This window comes from Hyla sarda, chromosome 1 (genome assembly GCF_029499605.1).
Source record: "Hyla sarda isolate aHylSar1 chromosome 1, aHylSar1.hap1, whole genome shotgun sequence".
NCBI lineage: Eukaryota > Metazoa > Chordata > Amphibia > Anura > Hylidae > Hyla > Hyla sarda.
The window spans coordinates 613,072,203-613,093,248 of record NC_079189.1 but is presented as its reverse complement, the minus strand read 5'-3'; the positions used below and the strand labels follow the sequence as shown (position 1 = coordinate 613,093,248).

Below are 21,046 nucleotides of genomic sequence, written 5' to 3'. Positions count from 1 at the left end.
CGTTGATGCCAAATATTTTATTTATATTTTTTAAAATTGTAATTTTTTTTTGATAGGGGTGGGAATTTAATACAATGTTGAAAACATTTATTTATTTTAGACTTTTTAAGTCCTCATCATTAGAGTGGATTCATTGTATTATACTAGGCCTATGGTATAGCATTATACAGAGTGATCGGCTGCATCATTGGATCGTTGATCGGCAGCTGTAGACTGGTCAGGGGACCCTCCTCCGCCATTTTATCTTATATGAGCCCCCACAGCTTATCGGCATCTGTCATTTAAAGGGGTTATCCAGGAAAAAACTTTGTTTTATATCAACTGGCTCCAGAAAGTTAAACAGATTTGTAAATTACTTCCATTAAAAAAATCTTAATCCTTCCAATATTTATTAGCTGCTGAAGTTGAGTTGTTCTTTTCTGTCTGACAACAGTGCTCTCTGCTGACATCTCTGCTTGTGTCGGGAACTGCACAGAGTAGAAGAGGTTTGCTATGGGGATTTGCTTCTACTCTGGACAGCTCCCGAGACACGTGTCATCAGAGAGCACTTAGACGACAATGCAGGACGTAAATGTACGTCCTGTTGAGCTGGTACTTAACGCACCAGGACGTACATTTACGTCCTAAGCATAACCGCGAGCATCGGAGCGATGCCCGGATCATGCGCGGCAGGTCCCGGATGCTGATAGCAGCCAGGGACCAGTCCGTAATGGCGGACATCCGCGATCGCGCGGATGTCAACCATTAATCCCTCAATACAGATCACATTAACCCCTCAATACAGATCACGGCATCTGCAGCATCGCGGTACTTTGAATGGATGATCGGATCCCCCTCAGCGCTGCCGCGGCGATCCGATCATCCAGCATGGCGGCCGGAGGTCCCCTCACCTGCCTCCGCTGACTTCTACGGGTCTTCTGTTCTGGTCTGCGATCGAGCAGACCAGAGCAGAAGATGACCGATAATACTGATCAGTGCTATGTCCTATACATAGCACTGAACAGTTAGCAATTGAATGATTAAAGTATAAAAATAAAAGTAAAAAAAGTAAAAACAAATTGAAAAACCCCCTCCCCCAATAAAAACGTAAATTGCCCTATTTTCCCTATTTCACCCCCAAAAAGTGAATTTTTTTATATACATATTTGGTATCGCCGCGTGCGTAAATATCCCAACAATTAAAATAAAATGTTAATGATACTGTACGGTGCTTTTTTATAACATTTTATTCCAAAAATAAAAATAAAAAAAGTATTAAAAGTTTTATATAAGCAAATATGGTATCAATAAAAAGTACAGATCACGGCGCACAAAATGAGCCCTCATACCGCCGCTGATACGTAAAAATGAAAAAGTTATAGGTCTTCACATTAGGGGGATTTTAAACGTACTAATTTGGTTAAACAGTTAGCGATTTTTTTTTAAGCGCAACAGTAATAGAAAAGTATATTATCATGGGTATCATTTTAATCGTATTGACCCAAAGAATAAAGAACACGTGTCATTTTTACCGTAAATTGTACGGCGTGAAAACTAAACCATCCAAAAATTGCAAAGTTGCGGTTTTCTTTTTAATTACCCCACACAAAAATAGTATTTTTTTGGTTGCGCCAAAACATCCTGTTGGAACAGGCAGTCGTAATGGTGATGTCACGCCCCCTTCCATTCATGTCGTGGGGGTGTGGCCATGATGTCACCTTCATGGCCGCCACTTACAACTCTGGGGCAAGGGAGTACCCCTTTAACACTCCAGGGCATACATTTACACCCTGGTGTGTTTGGTCTCAGATGATAAGGGAGTAAAACTACACCAAATATCATCTAGGCGTAAATTATCTGGAACTAGAGGGTCTCCTGGTGCGCCCCTATCACCACAGACAAGGGAACTGTCTCATGGATAAGGTGAGGAGGCTGTAAGGATCTTCCATCAATGGTCATCATCCAATGGTCAGAGGAGAGGACCTGTAGATGTAGTGAATAGCATTTTGGGCTACAAAGACCTTATCCTCAAAAATAGCCATCGGCACCAGGGTCTACGAGGGTCTGCATGACCGCTGAGGTATTAGCCCATGAGAGGATAATGGTAATCATAGGTTTCTCTTTGTAGATATTTGGGGACCAAGAAAGCCCACCCAGGGTCTGTCTCCCGGGAGGACATCAGGTACAAGTGTTTCCCGGCCGAGTTTTGTATAATCCGAGCAAATGACCCGACTTGTCCCAATAAAGACATGACTCCTCCCTCCTACGATAATCCAGCTCCTCAACCGGAAGGGGGAACCGAAGCCGCATTAGGGTGCACGCACACCACGTTTTTGCTATACAGTTCCCGAATACGGTTTCAAGTTAAAAACCGTACGAAACAGTATAGGAAACCGTATGCATTGACTTAACATTGGAAACCGTATGTCAAACGCATCATCCGGTTTAGTCCGTTTTGCGTCTTATACGGTTTTGTCCGGTCTTTTACCTGTGCCCAAAACTGTAGACTACCACATTTTTTGGTCCGGGTGAAAAACCGTATTAAACCATATATATATATATTTTTTTTTAACATGGGAGTCAATGGGAACCGTACAGAACTGTATGTGCGTACGGTTCCATCCGGTGTGCACCAGACGGTTTTTGACTTTGCACAGTTTTTTTTTCTTGGAATTTCAATCAAACAAGTGAAACTTTATTCAAAATGGAGTGAAAAGTTAAAAACGTATGTGTTTTTTTTCTTATAAAACGGATGCAACCGGACATAATTTTTCAAACTGTATACGGGTTGAAATTTGTACACACGTTTTGATACAGGTTAGTCTGGTTTTGAGGAATCCGTTTTTTCATCAAAAACCTGATATGGGAACTGATTGTGAACCTAGCCTTAGTTTGACCCCTACAGATGATTTAGAAAATAGGGCACGGGAGGTGAGGGCGGCCATGAAAACCAAGGAGACAATCTGACAGGAGGCCTCCTCAAGCGGCCCGAAATGGTGGCGTCATTCGGAGCCCAGTGTCAATTAGGGGGAGGAGAGGTTCCTGCAGTTTATACATATAGGGGGAGATTTATCAAAACCTGACCAGAAAAAAGGTTGTTGTGTTTCCCATAGCAACCAATCAGATCGCTTCTTTCATTTTGAAAAGGCCTCTGAAGACATAAAAGCAGCAATCTGATTGGTTGCTATGGGCAACACAGCAACTTTTCCTCTGGACAGGATTTGATAAATCTCCCCCCATTGTGCTTTCTGTGGCATTGAGGAGTCTTTTTTGCCAAATGGTTAGATGCGATAAGGCCAGATATATGTTGGCGACCGAGCTGAAGACGTTCTTAGGGGTAGATAGATTACATGCGGAAAGGCATACAGAATCTGGCCCAAAAATATTCATTTATTGTGACTCACTTCGACTCTCAGAGGATTGCGGACATAGTTCGTCCCTTCCAACACTCTACGCGGTATAATTGTTGAGGCCCTTAACCCTTTCCGTTTTTTGCACTTTCGTTTTTTCCTCCTCACCTTTTAAAAATCATAACCCTTTCAATTTTGCAGCTAAAAATCCATATGAAGGCTTATTTTTTGCGCCACCAATTCTACTTTGCAGTGACATCAGTCATTTTACCCAAAAAGGAAAGGAAAAAAATTGCGACGAAATTGAAGAAAAAACACCATTTTGTAAATTTTGGGGGCTTCCGTTTCTACACAGTATATTTTTCGGTAAAAATGACACCTTATCTTTATTCTGTAGGTCCATAAGGTTAAAATGATCCCCTACTTATATAGGTTGGATTTTGTCGGACTTCTGGAAAAAATCATAACTACATGCAGGAAAATGTATATGTTTAAAATTGGCATCTTCTGACCCCTATAACTTTTTTATTTTTCTGCGTACGGGCCATATTAGGGCTCATTTTTTGCAACTTGATCTGACGTTTTTAGTGGTACCATTTTTGTATTGATCGGACTTTTTGATCGCTATTTTTTCATGATATAAAAAGTGACCAAAAATACGTTATTTTGGACTTTGGAATTTTTATTTGCGCGTACGCAATTGACCGTGAAGTTTAATTAACGATATATTTTTATAATTTGGATATTTCCGCACGCGGCGATACCACATATGGTTATATTTATTTACATATTTTTATTTTTTTTATGAGAAAAGGGGGGTGATTTGGACTTTAATTAGGGAAAGGCTTAAATCGCGTTTATTAACTTTTTTTTACACTTTTTTTTTGCAAAGTTATAGCTCCCATAGGAGACTATAACACTGCACACACTGATCTCTTACACTGATCATTGTTATCCCATAGGAGACTATAACACTGCACACACTGATCTCTTACACTGATCACTGTTATCCCATAGGAGAATATAAAACTGCACACACTGATCTCTTACACTGATCATTGTTATCCCATAGGAGACTATAACACTGCACACACTGATCTCTTACACTGATCATTGTTATCCCATAGGAGACTATAACACTGCACACACTGATCTCTTGTACTGATCATTGTTATCCCATAGGGGGCTATAACACTGCACACACTGATCTCTAAGGCTGGGTTCACACTACGATTTGAACTACGGATCCCGTATACAGCTGGGAGGAGGGGTGGGCGGGGCTTAATTGCGGCGCCCGCACTCAGCCATATAGGGGAACCGTATTTAATGTATGTCTATGAGCCGACCGGAGTGAACCGCAGCCTCCGGTCGGCTGCGTTTTCGGCCGTATGCGGTTTCCCGACCGCAGGCAAAAACGTGGTCAACCACGTTTTTGCCTGCAGTCGGGAAACCGCATACGGACGAAAAAGCAGCCGACCAGAGGCTGCGGTTCACTCCGGTCGGCTCATAGACATACATTAAATACGGTTCCCCTATACGGCTGAGTGCGGGCGCCGCGATTAAGCCCCGCCCACCCCTCCTCCCAGCCGTATAAGGGAACCGTAGTTCAAATCGTAGTGTGAACCCAGCCTTATACTGATCATTGTTATCCCATAGGGGTCTATAACACTGCAAACACTGATCTCTTATACTGATCATTGTTATCCCATAGGGGGCTATAACACTGCACACACTGATCTTTTACAATGATCACTGCAAAGCCATAGCTTTGCATTGATCAGTGTTATCGGCGGTCGATTGCTCAAGCCTGCATCTCAATCGCCGAAAGGACGCGCCAGAGGAAGGCAAGAGGACCTCCGCTCGCGTCCTAGCTGATCGAGACACCGCATTTTCACTGCGGTGATCCCGATCAGACCCACTGAGCAGCCAGGAAGCTTTTACTTTCGTTTTAGACGTGGTGTTCAACTTTGAACGCCGTGTCTAAAGGGTTAATAGTGCGCAGCACCGCGATCGCTGCCACGCGCTATTAGCCTCGAGTCCCGGACCGACTCGATATGACACGGGGTCACCGCTTGACCCCGCGTTATATGGCGGGAGCCGGCCAAGGACGTAAATATATGTCCTTGGTCATTAAAGGGTTAAAGGGGTATTCCAGGCAAAAAAATAAATAATTATTTTTCCATATCAACTGGCTCCAGAAAGTTAAACAGATTTGTAAATTGCTTCTATTAAAAAAAATCTTAATCCTTCCAATAATTATCAGCTGCTGAAGCGGAGTTGTTCTTTTCTGTCTGGCAACAGTGCTCTCTGCTGACACCTCTGTCTGTCTCGGGAACTGCACAGAGTAGAAGAGGTTTGCTATGTTGATTTGCTTCTACTCTGGACAGTTCCCGAGACAGGTGTCACCAGAGAGCACTTAGACAGAAAAGAACAACTCAACTTCAGCAGCTCATAAGTACTGAAAGGATTAAGATTTTGTAATAGAAGAAATTTACAAATCTGTTTAACTCTCTGGAGCCAGTGGAGATATATATATATATATATATATATATATATAATATATAAAGTTTTCTCCTGGATAACCCCTTTAAGGGTACTCTTAGGGTCGATTCACAAGGCAGAATTTCTGTTTGCGGAATTCGGCCTCAATTTAAAGCCCATAGACTTCTATGGGATTCCGCACTGCGGAATCCCATAGAAGTCTATGGGCTTTAAATTGGGGCGGAATTCGGCAAACAGAAATTCTGCCGTGTGAATAGACCCTAAGAGTACCTGCGCTGCAGCTACCTGATAGCTCATCAAGTGAGATCTGTTAATGTTTATTTGTTTATACTTGGTCCCCTGGGAGAGCAACTAATGGGTTAAATACAGACAATCCTTTATATAAGGGGCACTGACTTTGTTAGACTTCATGTGTCTATAATTTTCTTCTGTTTTTATATTCAGGTTGTTTTACCCACACGGTGTTGGGACCATATGCAATGTTAATGACGATGTCTTTCTTCTTTTGTATATTTTGCAAAACGGTTTCATAAAAATATATTTGGAATAAATAAATAAATAAATAAATAGCAGAATCCAGGGACCTAGGCAAAACCAAGTCAGGATAGTGGAAAGCAGCATAGTCAGGATCAGGAACCAGAGTGGATGTTGGACAGAGCAGGGTAATATAGGATCATCACAATAAGGAAAAACCAGAGCGTGTCTGGGGATCAGAGACCATGCATAGGCAAACAGCACTGAAGCAGATTTAAATAGCCAGGGCCCAGCAGGGAAAGGGATGATTAATTAGCTGGTATCCAGGAAAACACAGTGCTGCTCGTTAATAACAGCTGAGGTGTTCTTGTCTGCTGAGAGGTAAGTAGTGGAGCGGGGAATGGAGAGAATCCTAATTATGTCACTACATCCATCCTCCAAAGACTCTTCTGTTATCTGGTATATGTCTCCATGTTGTGTATTGTGTTATCTGGTATATGTCTCCATGTTGTGTATTGTGTTATCTGGTATATGTCTCCATGTTGTGTATTGTGTTATCTGGTATATGTCTCCATGTTGTGTATTGTGTTATCTGGTATATGTCTCCATGTTGTGTATTGTATTATCTGGTATATGTCTCCATGTTGTGTATTGTGTTATCTGGTATATATGTCTCCATGTTGTGTATTGTATTATCTGGTATATGTCTCCATGTTGTGTATCGTGTTATCTGGTATATGTCTCCATGTTGTGTATTGTGTTATCTGATATATGTCTCCATGTTGTGTATTGTGTTATCTGGTATATGTCTCCATGTTGTGTATTGTGTTATCTGGTATATGTCTCCATGTTGTGTATTGTGTTATCTGGTATATGTCTCCATGTTGTGTATTGTGTTATCTGGTATATGTCTCCATGTTGTGTATCGTGTTATCTGGTATATGTCTCCATGTTGTGTATTGTGTTATCTGGTATATGTCTCCATGTTGTGTATTGTGTTATCTGGTATATGTCTCCATGTTGTGTATTGTGTTATCTGGTATATGTCTCCATGTTGTGTATTGTGTTATCTGGTATATGTCTCCATGTTGTGTATTGTGTTATCTGGTATATGTCTCCATGTTGTGTATTGTGTTATCTGGTATATACGTCTCCATGTTGTGTATTGTGTTATCTGGTATATATGTCTCCATGTTGTGTATCGTGTTATCTGGTATATGTCTCCATGTTGTGTATCGTGTTATCTGGTATATGTCTCCATGTTGTGTATTGTGTTATCTGGTATATGTCTCCATGTTGTGTATCGTGTTATCTGGTATATGTCTCCATGTTGTGTATTGTGTTATCTGGTATATGTCTCCATGTTGTGTATAATGTTATCTGGTATATGTCTCCATGTTGTGTATTGTGTTATCCGGTATATGTCTCCATGTTGTGTATTGTGTTATCTGGTATATGTCTCCATGTTGTGTATTGTGTTATCTGGTATATGTCTCCATGTTGTGTATTGTGTTATCTGGTATATGTCTCCATGTTGTGTATTGTGTTATCTGGTATATATGTCTCCATGTTGTGTATCCTGTTATCTGGTATATGTCTCCATGTTGTGTATCGTGTTATCTGGTATATGTCTCCATGTTGTGTATTGAGTTATCTGGTATATGTCTCCATGTTGTGAATTGTGTTATCTGGTATATGTCTCCATGTTGTGTATCGTGTTATCTGGTATATGTCTCCATGTTGTGTATTGTGTTATCTGGTATATGTCTCCATGTTGTGTATCGTGTTATCTGGTATATGTCTCCATGTTGTGTATTGTGTTATCTGGTATATGTCTCCATGTTGTGTATAATGTTATCTGGTATATGTCTCCATGTTGTGTATTGTGTTATCCGGTATATGTCTCCATGTTGTGTATTGTGTTATCTGGTATATGTCTCCATGTTGTGTATTGTGTTATCTGGTATATGTCTCCATGTTGTGTATTGTGTTATCTGGTATATGTCTCCATGTTGTGTATTGTGTTATCTGGTATATATGTCTCCATGTTGTGTATCCTGTTATCTGGTATATGTCTCCATGTTGTGTATCGTGTTATCTGGTATATGTCTCCATGTTGTGTATTGAGTTATCTGGTATATGTCTCCATGTTGTGAATTGTGTTATCTGGTATATGTCTCCATGTTGTGTATTGTGTTATCTGGTATATGTCTCCATGTTGTGTATTGTGTTATCTGGTATATGTCTCCATGTTGTGTATTGTGTTATCTGGTATATGTCTCCATGTTGTGTATTGTGTTATCTGGTATATGTCTCCATGTTGTGTATTGTGTTATCTGGTATATGTCTCCATGTTGTGTATTGTGTTATCTGGTATATGTCTCCATGTTGTGTATTGTGTTATCTGGTATATGTCTTCATGTTGTGTATTGTGTTATCTGGTATATGTCTCCATGTTGTGTATTGTGTTATCTGGTATATGTCTCCATGTTGTGTATTGTGTTATCTGGTATATGTCTCCATGTTGTGTATTGTGTTATCTGGTATATGTCTCCATGTTGTGTATTGTGTTATCTGATATATGTCCCCATGTTGTGTATTGTGTTATCTGGTATATGTCTCCATGTTGTGTATTGTGTTATCTGGTATATATCTCCATGTTGTATATCGTGTTATCTGGTATATGTCTCCATGTTGTGTATTGTGTTATCTGGTATATGTCTCCATGTTGTATATCGTGTTATCTGGTATATGTCTCCATGTTGTGTATTGTGTTATCTGGTATATGTCTCCATGTTGTATATCGTGTTATCTGGTATATGTCTCCATGTTGTGTATTGTGTTATCTGGTATATGTCTCCATGTTGTGTATTGTGTTATCTGGTATATGTCTCCATGTTGTGTATTGTGTTATCTGGTATATGTCTCCATGTTGTGTATTGTGTTATCTGGTATATGTCTCCATGTTGTGTATTGTGTTATCTGGTATATACGTCTCCATGTTGTGTATTGTGTTATCTGGTATATATGTCTCCATGTTGTGTATCGTGTTATCTGGTATATGTCTCCATGTTGTGTATCGTGTTATCTGGTATATGTCTCCATGTTGTGTATTGTGTTATCTGGTATATGTCTCCATGTTGTGTATTGTGTTATCTGGTATATGCCTCCATGTTGTGTATTGTGTTATCTGGTATATGTCTCCATGTTGTGTATTGTGTTATCTGGTATATGTCTCCATGTTGTGTATTGTGTTATCTGGTATATGTCTCCATGTTGTGTATCGTGTTATCTGGTATATGTCTCCATGTTGTGTATTGTGTTATCTGGTATATGTCTCCATGTTGTGTATAATGTTATCTGGTATATGTCTCCATGTTGTGTATTGTGTTATCCGGTATATGTCTCCATGTTGTGTATTGTGTTATCTGGTATATGTCTCCATGTTGTGTATTGTGTTATCTGGTATATGTCTCCATGTTGTGTATTGTGTTATCTGGTATATGTCTCCATGTTGTATATTCTGTTATCTGGTATATGTCTCCATGTTGTGTATTGTGTTATCTGGTATATGTCTCCATGTTGTGTATTGTGTTATCTGGTATATGTCTCCATGTTGTATATCGTGTTATCTGGTATATGTCTCCATGTTGTGTATTGTGTTATCTGGTATATGTCTCCATGTTGTATATCGTGTTATCTGGTATATGTCTCCATGTTGTGTATTGTGTTATCTGGTATATGTCTCCATGTTGTGTATTGTGTTAGAACACAGTAACTTGATAGGAGATAATGGTTCCCAAGGTCCATATTTGGGCAAATAAATACTTTTCCCTCATCAGTACGTACAGAATATTTTATGTCTATTACCTGGTGATGTGAGGGTCTGCTGATCCTCCATCATGACCTGATCCTTGTACTGATCCTTGTGTCCTTCTACATACTCCCACTCCTCCATGGAGAAATAGACCGCCACGTCCTGACACCTTATAGGAACCTGACACATAATGATACAGTCATCACCCCGACCCCTCCAGTGGTGTTACTGTATAATGTCCCAGCATTCCCAGCAGTGTCACCTCTCCAGTCATCACCAGACCCCTCCATTACTGTATAATGTCCCAGCAGGGTCACCTCTCCAGTCATCACCAGACCCCTCCATTACTGTATAATGTCCCAGCAGTGTCACCTCTCCAGTTATCACCAGACCCCTCCATTACTGTATAATGTCCCAGCAGTGTCACCTCTCCAGTCATCACCAGACTCCTCCATTACTGTATAATGTCCCAGCATTCCCAGCAGTGTCACCTCTCCAGTCATCACCAGACCCCTCCATTACTGTATAATGTCCCAGCATTCCCTGCAGTGTCACCTCTCCAGTCATCACCAGACCCCTCCATTACTGTATAATGTCCCAGCAGTGTCACCTCTCCAGTCATCACCAGACCCCTCCATTACTGTATAATGTCCCAGCAGTGTCACCTCTCCAGTCATCACCAGACCCCTCCATTACTGTATAATGTCCCAGCAGGGTCACCTCTCCAGTCATCACCAGACCCCTCCATTACTGTATAATGTCCCAGCAGTGTCATCTCTCCAGTCATCACCAGACCCCTCCATTACTGTATAATGTCCCAGCAGTGTCACCTCTCCAGTCATCACCAGACCCCTCCATTACTGTATAATGTCCCAGCAGTGTCACCTCTCCAGTCATCACCAGACCCCTCCATTACTGTATAATGTCCCAGCAGTGTCACCTCTCCAGTCATCACCAGACCCCTCCATTACTGTATAATGTCCCAGCAGTGTCACCTCTCCAGTCATCACCAGACCCCTCCATTACTGTATAATGTCCCAGCAGGGTCACCTCTCCAGTCATCACCAGACCCCTCCATTACTGTATAATGTCCCAGCAGTGTCACCTCTCCAGTCATCACCAGACCCCTCCATTACTGTATAATGTCCCAGCATTCCCAGCAGTGTCACCTCTCCAGTCATCACCAGACCCCTCCATTACTGTATAATGTCCCAGCAGTGTCACCTCTCCAGTCATCACCAGACCCCTCCATTACTGTATAATGTCCCAGCAGTGTCACCTCTCCAGTCATCACCAGACCCCTCCATTACTGTATAATGTCCCAGCAGTGTCACCTCTCCAGTCATCACCAGACCCCTCCATTACTGTATAATGTCCCAGCATTCCCAGCAGTGTCACCTCTCCAGTCATCACCAGACCCCTCCATTACTGTATAATGTCCCAGCAGGGTCACCTCTCCAGTCATCACCAGACCCCTCCATTACTGTATAATGTCCCAGCAGTGTCACCTCTCCAGTCATCACCAGACCCCTCCATTACTGTATAATGTCCCAGCAGTGTCACCTCTCCAGTCATCACCAGACCCCTCCATTACTGTATAATGTCCCAGCATTCCCAGCAGTGTCACCTCTCCAGTCATCACCAGACCCCTCCATTACTGTATAATGTCCCAGCAGTGTCACCTCTCCAGTCATCACCAGACCCCTCCATTACTGTATAATATCCCAGCAGTGTCACCTCTCCAGTCATCACCAGACCCCTCCATTACTGTATAATATCCCAGCAGTGTCACCTCTCCAGTCATCACCAGACCCCTCCATTACTGTATAATGTCCCAGCATTCCCAGCAGTGTCACCTCTCCAGTCATCACCAGACCCCTCCATTACTGTATAATGTCCCAGCAGTGTCACCTCTCCAGTCATCACCAGACCCCTCCCATTACTGTATAATGTCCCAGCAGTGTCACCTCTCCAGTCATCATCAGACCCCTCCATTACTGTATAATGTCCCAGCATTCCCAGCAGTGTCACCTCTCCAGTCATCACCAGACCCCTCCATTACTGTATAATGACCCAGCATTCCCAGCAGTGTCACCTCTCCAGTCATCACCAGACCCCTCCATTACTGTATAATGTCCCAGCATTCTCAGCAGTGTCACCTCTCCAGTCATCACCAGACCCCTCCATTACTGTATAATGTCCCAGCAGTGTCACCTCTCCAGTCATCACCAGACCCCTCCATTACTGTATAATGTCCCAGCAGTGTCACCTCTCCAGTCATCACCAGACCCCTCCATTACTGTATAATGTCCCCAGCAGTGTCACCTCTCCAGTCATCACCAGACCCCTCCATTACTGTATAATGTCCCAGCAGTGTCACCTCTCCAGTCATCACCAGACCCCTCCATTACTGTATAATGTCCCAGCATTCCCAGCAGTGTCACCTCTCCAGTCATCACCAGACCCCTCCATTACTGTATAATGTCCCAGCAGTGTCACCTCTCCAGTCATCACCAGACCCCTCCATTACTGTATAATGTCCCAGCATTCCCAGCAGTGTCACCACTCCAGTCATCACCAGACCCCTCCATTACTGTATAATGTCCCAGCATTCCCAGCAGTGTCACCTCTCCAGTCATCACCAGACCCCTCCATTACTGTATAATGTCCCAGCAGGGTCACCTCTCCAGTCATCACCAGACCCCTCCATTACTGTATAATGTCCCAGCATTCCCAGCAGTGTCACCTCTCCAGTCATCACCAGACCCCTCCATTACTGAATAATGTCCCAGCAGTGTCACCTCTCCAGTCATCACCAGACCCCTCCATTACTGTATAATGTCCCAGCAGTGTCACCTCTCCAGTCATCACCAGACCCCTCCATTACTGTATAATGTCCCAGCAGTGTCACCTCTCCAGTCATCACCAGACCCCTCCATTACTGTATAATGTCCCAGCAGTGTCACCTCTCCAGTCATCACCAGACCCCTCCATTACTGTATAATGTCCCATCAGTGTCACCTCTCCAGTCATCACCAGACCCCTCCATTACTGTATAATGTCCCAGCAGTGTCACCTCTCCAGTCATCACCAGACCCCTCCATTACTGTATAATGTCCCAGCAGTGTCACCTCTCCAGTCATCACCAGACCCCTCCATTACTGTATAATGTCCCAGCAGGGTCACCTCTCCAGTCATCACCAGACCCCTCCATTACTGTACAATGTCCCAGCAGTGTCACCTCTCCAGTCATCACCAGACCCCTCCATTACTGTATAATGTCCCAGCAGTGTCACCTCTCCAGTCATCCCCAGACCCCTCCATTATTGTATAATGTCCCAGCATTCCCAGCAGTGTCACCTCTCCAGTCATCACCAGACCCCTCCATTACTGTATAATGTCCCAGCAGTGTCACCTCTCCAGTCATCACCAGACCCCTCCATTACTGTATAATGTCCCAGCAGTGTCACCTCTCCAGTCATCATCAGACCCCTCCATTACTGTATAATGTCCCAGCATTCCCAGCAGTGTCACCTCTCCAGTCATCATCAGACCCCTCCATTACTGTATAATGTCCCAGCATTCCCAGCAGTGTCACCTCTCCAGTCATCACCAGACCCCTCCATTACTGTATAATGTCCCAGCATTCCCAGCAGTGTCACCTCTCCAGTCATCACCAGACCCTCCATTACTGTATAATGTCCCAGCAGTGTCACCTCTCCAGTCATCACCAGACCCCTCCATTACTGTATAATGTCCCAGCAGTGTCACCTCTCCAGTCATCACCAGACCCCTCCATTACTGTATAATGTCCCAGCAGGGTCACCTCTCCAGTCATCACCAGACCCCTCCATTACTGTATAATGTCCCAGCAGTGTCACCTCTCCAGTTATCACCAGACCCCTCCATTACTGTATAATGTCCCAGCATTCCCAGCAGTGTCACCTCTCCAGTCATCACCAGACCCCTCCATTACTGTATAATGTCCCAGCAGTGTCATCTCTCCAGTTATCACCAGACCCCTCCATTACTGTATAATGTCCCAGCAGTGTCACCTCTCCAGTCATCACCAGACCCCTCCATTACTGTATAATGTCCCAGCATTCCCAGCAGTGTCACCTCTCCAGTCATCACCAGACCCCTCCATTACTGTATAATGTCCCAGCAGGGTCACCTCTCCAGTCATCACCAGACCCCTCCATTACTGTATAATGTCCCAGCAGTGTCACCTCTCCAGTCATCACCAGACCCCTCCATTACTGTATAATGTCCCAGCAGGGTCACCTCTCCAGTCATCACCAGACCCCTCCATTACTGTATAATGTCCCAGCAGTGTCACCTCTCCAGTCATCACCAGACCCCTCCATTACTGTATAATGTCCCAGCATTCCCAGCAGTGTCACCTCTCCAATCATCACCAGACCCCTCCATTACTGTATAATGTCCCAGCATTCCCAGCAGTGTCACCTCTCCAGTCATCACCAGACCCCTCCATTACTGTATAATGTCCCAGCAGTGTCACCTCTCCAGTCATCACCAGACCCCTCCCATTACTGTATAATGTCCCAGCAGTGTCACCTCTCCAGTCATCATCAGACCCCTCCATTACTGTATAATGTCCCAGCATTCCCAGCAGTGTCACCTCTCCAGTCATCACCAGACCCCTCCATTACTGTATAATGACCCAGCATTCCCAGCAGTGTCACCTCTCCAGTCATCCCCAGACCCCTCCATTACTGTATAATGTCCCAGCAGAGTCACCTCTCCAGTCATCATCAGACCCCTCCATTACTGTATAATGTCCCAGCAGTGTCACCTCTTCAGTCATCCCCAGACCCCTCCATTACTGTATAATGTCCCAGCAGAGTCACCTCTCCAGTCATCATCAGACCCCTCCATTACTGTATAATGTCCCAGCAGTGTCACCTCTCCAGTCATCACCAGACCCCTCCATTACTGTATAATGTCCCAGCATTCCCAGCAGTGTCACCTCTCCAGTCATCACCAGACCCCTCCATTACTGTATAATGTCCCAGCAGTGTCACCTCTCCAGTCATCACCAGACCCCTCCATTACTGTATAATGTCCCAGCAGTGTCACCTCTCCAGTCATCACCAGACCCCTCCATTACTGTATAATGTCCCAGCAGTGTCACCTCTCCAGTTATCACCAGACTCCTCCATTACTGTATAATGTCCCAGCAGTGTCACCTCTCCAGTCATCACCAGACCCCTCCATTACTGTATAATGTCCCAGCAGTGTCACCTCTCCAGTCATCACCAGACCCCTCCATTACTGTATAATGTCCCAGCATTCCCAGCAGTGTCACCACTCCAGTCATCACCAGACCCCTCCATTACTGTATAATGTCCCAGCATTCCCAGCAGTGTCACCTCTCCAGTCATCACCAGACCCCTCCATTACTGTATAATGTCCCAGCAGGGTCACCTCTCCAGTCATCACCAGACCCCTCCATTACTGTATAATGTCCCAGCAGTGTCACCTCTCCAGTCATCACCAGACCCCTCCATTACTGTATAATGTCCCAGCAGTGTCACCTCTCCAGTCATCACCAGACCCCTCCATTACTGTATAATGTCCCAGCAGGGTCACCTCTCCAGTCATCACCAGACCCCTCCATTACTGTATAATGTCCCAGCATTCCCAGCAGTGTCACCTCTCCAGTCATCACCAGACCCCTCCATTACTGTATAATGTCCCAGCAGTGTCACCTCTCCAGTCATCACCAGACCCCTCCATTACTGTATAATGTCCCAGCAGGGTCACCTCTCCAGTCATCACCAGACCCCTCCATTACTGTACAATGTCCCAGCAGTGTCACCTCTCCAGTCATCACCAGACCCCTCCATTACTGTATAATGTCCCAGCAGTGTCACCTCTCCAGTCATCACCAGACCCCTCCATTACTGTATAATGTCCCAGCAGTGTCACCTCTACAGTCATCACCAGACCCCTCCATTACTGTATAATGTCCCAGCAGTGTCACCTCTCCAGTCATCACCAGACCCCTCCATTACTGTATAATGTCTCAGCAGTGTCACCTCTCCAGTCATCACCAGACCCCTCCATTACTGTATAATGTCCCAGCAGTGTCACCTCTACAGTCATCACCAGACCCCTCCATTACTGTATAATGTCCCAGCAGTGTCACCTCTCCAGTCATCACCAGACCCCTCCATTACTGTATAATGTCCCAGCAGTGTCACCTCTCCAGTCATCACCAGACCCCTCCATTACTGTATAATGTCCCAGCAGGGTCACCTCTCCAGTCATCACCAGACCCCTCCATTACTGTATAATGTCCCAGCAGTGTCACCTCTCCAGTCATCACCAGACCCCTCCATTACTGTATAATGTCCCAGCATTCCCAGCAGTGTCACCTCTCCAATCATCACCACACCCCTCCATTACTGTATAATGTCCCAGCAGTGTCACCTCTCCAGTCATCATCAGACCCCTCCATTACTGTATAATGTCCCAGCATTCCCAGCAGTGTCACCTCTCCAGTCATCATCAGACCCCTCCATTACTGTATAATGTCCCAGCATTCCCAGCAGTGTCACCTCTCCAGTCATCACCAGACCCCTCCATTACTGTATAATGTCCCAGCAGTGTCACCTCTCCAGTCATCATCAGACCCCTCCATTACTGTATAATGTCCCAGCATTCCCAGCAGTGTCACCTCTCCAGTCATCACCAGACCCCTCCATTACTGTATAATGTCCCAGCATTCCCAGCAGTGTCACCTCTCCAGTCATCACCAGACCCTCCATTACTGTATAATGTCCCAGCATTCCCAGCAGTGTCACCTCTCCAGTCATCACCAGACCCCTCCATTACTGTATAATGTCCCAGCAGGGTCACCTCTCCAGTCATCACCAGACCCCTCCATTACTGTATAATGTCCCAGCAGTGTCACCTCTCCAGTCATCACCAGACCCCTCCATTACTGTATAATGTCCCAGCAGTGTCACCTCTCCAGTCATCACCAGACCCCTCCATTACTGTATAATGTCCCAGCATTCCCAGCAGTGTCACCTCTCCAGTCATCACCAGACCCCTCCATTACTGTATAATGTCCCAGCAGTGTCACCTCTCCAGTCATCACCAGACCCCTCCATTACTGTATAATGTCCCAGCAGTGTCACCTCTCCAGTCATCACCAGACCCCTCCATTACTGTATAATGTCCCAGCATTCCCAGCAGTGTCACCTCTCCAGTCATCCCCAGACCCCTCCATTACTGTATAATGTCCCAGCAGTGTCACCTCTCCAGTCATCATCAGACCCCTCCATTACTGTATAATGTCCCAGCAGTGTCACCTCTCCAGTCATCACCAGACCCCTCCATTACTGTATAATGTCCCAGCATTCCCAGCAGTGTCACCTCTCCAGTCATCACCAGACCCCTCCATTACTGTATAATGTCCCAGCAGTGTCACCTCTCCAGTCATCACCAGACCTCTCCATTACTGTATAATGTCCCAGCAGTGTCACCTCTCCAGTCATCACCAGACCCCTCCATTACTGTATAATGTCCCAGCATTCCCAGCAGTGTCACCTCTCCAGTCATCACCAGACCCCTCCATTACTGTATAATGTCCCAGCACTGTCACCTCTCCAGTCATCACCAGACCCCTCCATTACTGTATAATGTCCCAGCATTCCCAGCAGTGTCACCTCTCCAGTCATCACCAGACCCCTCCATTACTGTATAATGTCCCAGCACTGTCACCTCTCCAGTCATCACCAGACCCCTCCATTACTGTATAATGTCCCAGCATTCCCAGCAGTGTCACCTCTCCAGTCATCACCAGACCCCTCCATTACTGTATAATGTCCCAGCAGTGTCACCTCTCCAGTCATCACCAGACCCCTCCATTACTGTATAATGTCCCAGCATTCCCAGCAGTGTCACCTCTCCAGTCATCACCAGACCCCTCCATTACTGTATAATGTCCCAGCACTGTCACCTCTCCAGTCATCACCAGACCCCTCCATTACTGTATAATGTCCGAGCAGTGTCACCTCTCCAGTCATCACCAGACTCCTCCATTACTGTATCATGTCCCAGCATTCCCAGCAGTGTCACCTCTCCAGTCATCACGAGACCCCTCCATTACTGTATAATGTCCCAGCAGTGTCACCTCTCCAGTCATCACCAGACTCCTCCATTACTGTATAATGTCCCAGCAGTGTCACCTCTCCAGTCATCACCAGACCCCTCCATTACTGTATAATGTCCCAGCATTCCCAGCAGTGTCACCTCTCCAGTCATCACCAGACTCCTCCATTACTGTATCATGTCCCAGCATTCCCAGCAGTGTCACCTCTCCAGTCATCACCAGACCCCTCCATTACTGTATAATGTCCCAGCAGTGTCACCTCTCCAGTCATCACCAGACCCCTCCATTACTATATAATGTCCCAGCAGTGTCACCTCTCCAGTCATCACCAGACCCCTCCATTACTGTATAATGTCCAGCAGTGTCACCTCTCCAGTCATCACCAGACCCCTCCATTACTGTATAATGTCCCAGCAGTGTCACCTCTCCAGTCATCACCAGACCCCTCCATTACTGTATAATGTCCCAGCAGTGTCACCTCTCCAGTCCTCACCAGACCCCTCCATTACTGTATAATGTCCCAGCATTGTCACCTCTCCAGTCATCACCAGACCCCTCCATTACTGTATAATGTCCCAGCAGTGTCACCTCTCCAGTCATCACCAGACCCCTCCATTACTGTATAATGTCCCAGCAGTGTCACCTCTCCAGTCATCACCAGACCCCTCCATTACTGTATAATGTCCCAGCAGTGTCACCTCTCCAGTCATCACCAGACCCCTCCATTACTGTATAATGTCCCAGCAGTGTCACCTCTCCAGTCATCACCAGACCCCTCCATTACTGTATAATGTCCCAGCAGTGTCACCTCTCCAGTCATCACCAGACGCCTCCATTACTGTATAATTAATGTCCCAGCAGTGTCACCTCTCCAGTCATCACCAGACCCCTCCATTACTGTATAATGTCCCAGCAGTGTCACCTCTCCAGTCATCACCAGACCCATCCATTACTGTATAATGTCCCAGCAGTGTCACCTCTCCAGTCATCCCCAGACCCCTCCATTACTGTATAATGTCCCAGCAGTGTCACCTCTCCAGTCATCACCAGACCCCTCCATTACTGTATAATGTCCCAGCATTCCCAGCAGTGTCACCTCTCCAGTCATCACCAGACCCCTCCATTACTGTATAATGTCCCAGCAGTGTCACCTCTCCAGTCATCACCAGACCCATCCATTACTGTATAATGTCCCAGCAGTGTCACCTCTCCAGTCATCCCCAGACCCCTCCATTACTGTATAATGTCCCAGCAGGGTCACCTCTCCAGTCATCACCAGACCCCTCCATTACTGTATAATGTCCCAGCAGTGTCACCTCTCCAGTCATCACAAGACCCCTCCATTACTGTATAATGTCCCAGCAGTGTCACCTCTCCAGTCATCACCAGACCCCTCCATTACTGTATAATGTCCCAGCAGGGTCACCTCTCCAGTCAGCAGCTCCATCATCTTGTTGATGAGTTCTCGGATCTTCTGTTCATCCATTTCCTCATGTATCAGGGAGTGAGGTGGGGGCCCCGGGATTGGGCTCAGGGTTCTCTCCCATCCTTCACACACTGGGGCCCGACAGCGCCCACTAGAGGACTTCTTCACTACTGTGTAATCCTGTGTATGGAGAGACACATTAATATCACTACATACATTCCCAGAATCCCTCACCTCTCCAGTCATATCCATCTGTTATTACATAGATAAGAATGAGGTCATGTGACATCACTCCCAGAATCCCTCACCTCTCCAGTAAGCCGGAAGAGTATCTGTAGGGTGAGGTTTATGATCCTGTCGGCCATCTTGTTCCTGTCTCTCTCCATGGTTGATGGGTCATCCAGGAGAATTCTCTTATATAGAAGATATCAGCAGAGGATCCTGGATTGGAGAAACCTGAAGGGACGAAGAGGAGACGATGATAAACCGCACCAGATTCTATGGAGAAATAAAATCAATTTCCTGGAGATAATCTGGGGAACATCTGAGGAGACATTATAGTCACAATGATTCCGGATGATTCCGCCCACATCTTGTATCTTATAATAACGTGTAGACGGGGCAGGGGATGACCACATATACAGCAGTGTCTTGAAACACAGAGAGGAGGTCAGGTCTCCACCTCCATAATATTATTCACTTCAGACACAAAGTGACAGGGAGGGAGCAGTAGATGTTTCCAGAAGAGAAGGATACAGACCCCGGCAGCCATGACCAGAATACAGAGCGTCACCTCCATGAAGATCCAATGAACCTGATCAAACACCTTCTCAGCATCAGTAGATAAGAGCAGAACCGGAAGGGTCAAAGTTCTGTCTAGTGGGTCAGGTTAATGGCCTCCATTGAATCTCAAGCCTTTGATCCAGGCATACATTTTGCCTAAACAGGGCAAATCACATCTCCCAGTAATTCATTTTGGAGAAAAGATTCCACATTAAGAAGGGAAATGGTCCGGTAGCAGCGCACAGGAGGCATCTTTCTCCTCTTTGGGAATGGACATAACATGTGCCCGTGTGGCATCCGGAAGGGCTGAACCCTGGGACGGGGCATTATAGACCTGTAGAAAATGGGGCGAAGAACGGTCACATAAAGATCTGTAATATTCCATGGTGAAGCCGTCCGGGCCGAGTGTCTTACCTGAGAACTTATCCGCTGTGATAGGCGTCTCCAGAAATCCCAGAAGAGGCCGCACTCACCGGATACTGGTACACGGGCAGGTTAGACACCTATTCCCACCATGAGGTCACACAGGGACAAAATACTGATGAACAACCAGTCACATGACTAATATT

At 45.4% G+C, this 21,046-nt stretch overlaps 1 protein-coding gene across 3 annotated transcripts in view; it reads right to left on the bottom strand.

Annotated features, from left to right (window-relative positions):
• The window catches only part of LOC130297955 (gastrula zinc finger protein XlCGF26.1-like), a 37,100-nt gene that overhangs the window by 3,304 nt on the left and 12,750 nt on the right, over positions 1 to 21,046 (bottom strand). Inside the window, exons 1-4 of one of the 3 annotated variants that reach the window (XM_056550830.1) lie at positions 20,892 to 20,978; positions 20,003 to 20,150; positions 19,695 to 19,874; positions 10,176 to 10,302 (exon numbers count right to left, since the gene is read on the bottom strand). In XM_056550830.1, the coding sequence (XP_056406805.1) occupies positions 10,176 to 10,302; positions 19,695 to 19,874; positions 20,003 to 20,080 (385 nt within the window). In that variant the 5' untranslated portion in view covers positions 20,081 to 20,150; positions 20,892 to 20,978. Of the gene's footprint in view, positions 1 to 10,175; positions 10,303 to 19,694; positions 19,875 to 20,002; positions 20,151 to 20,891; positions 20,979 to 21,046 lie in introns of those variants that run through there. The other 2 variants (XM_056550821.1, XM_056550837.1) reach the window with 2 other exon arrangements.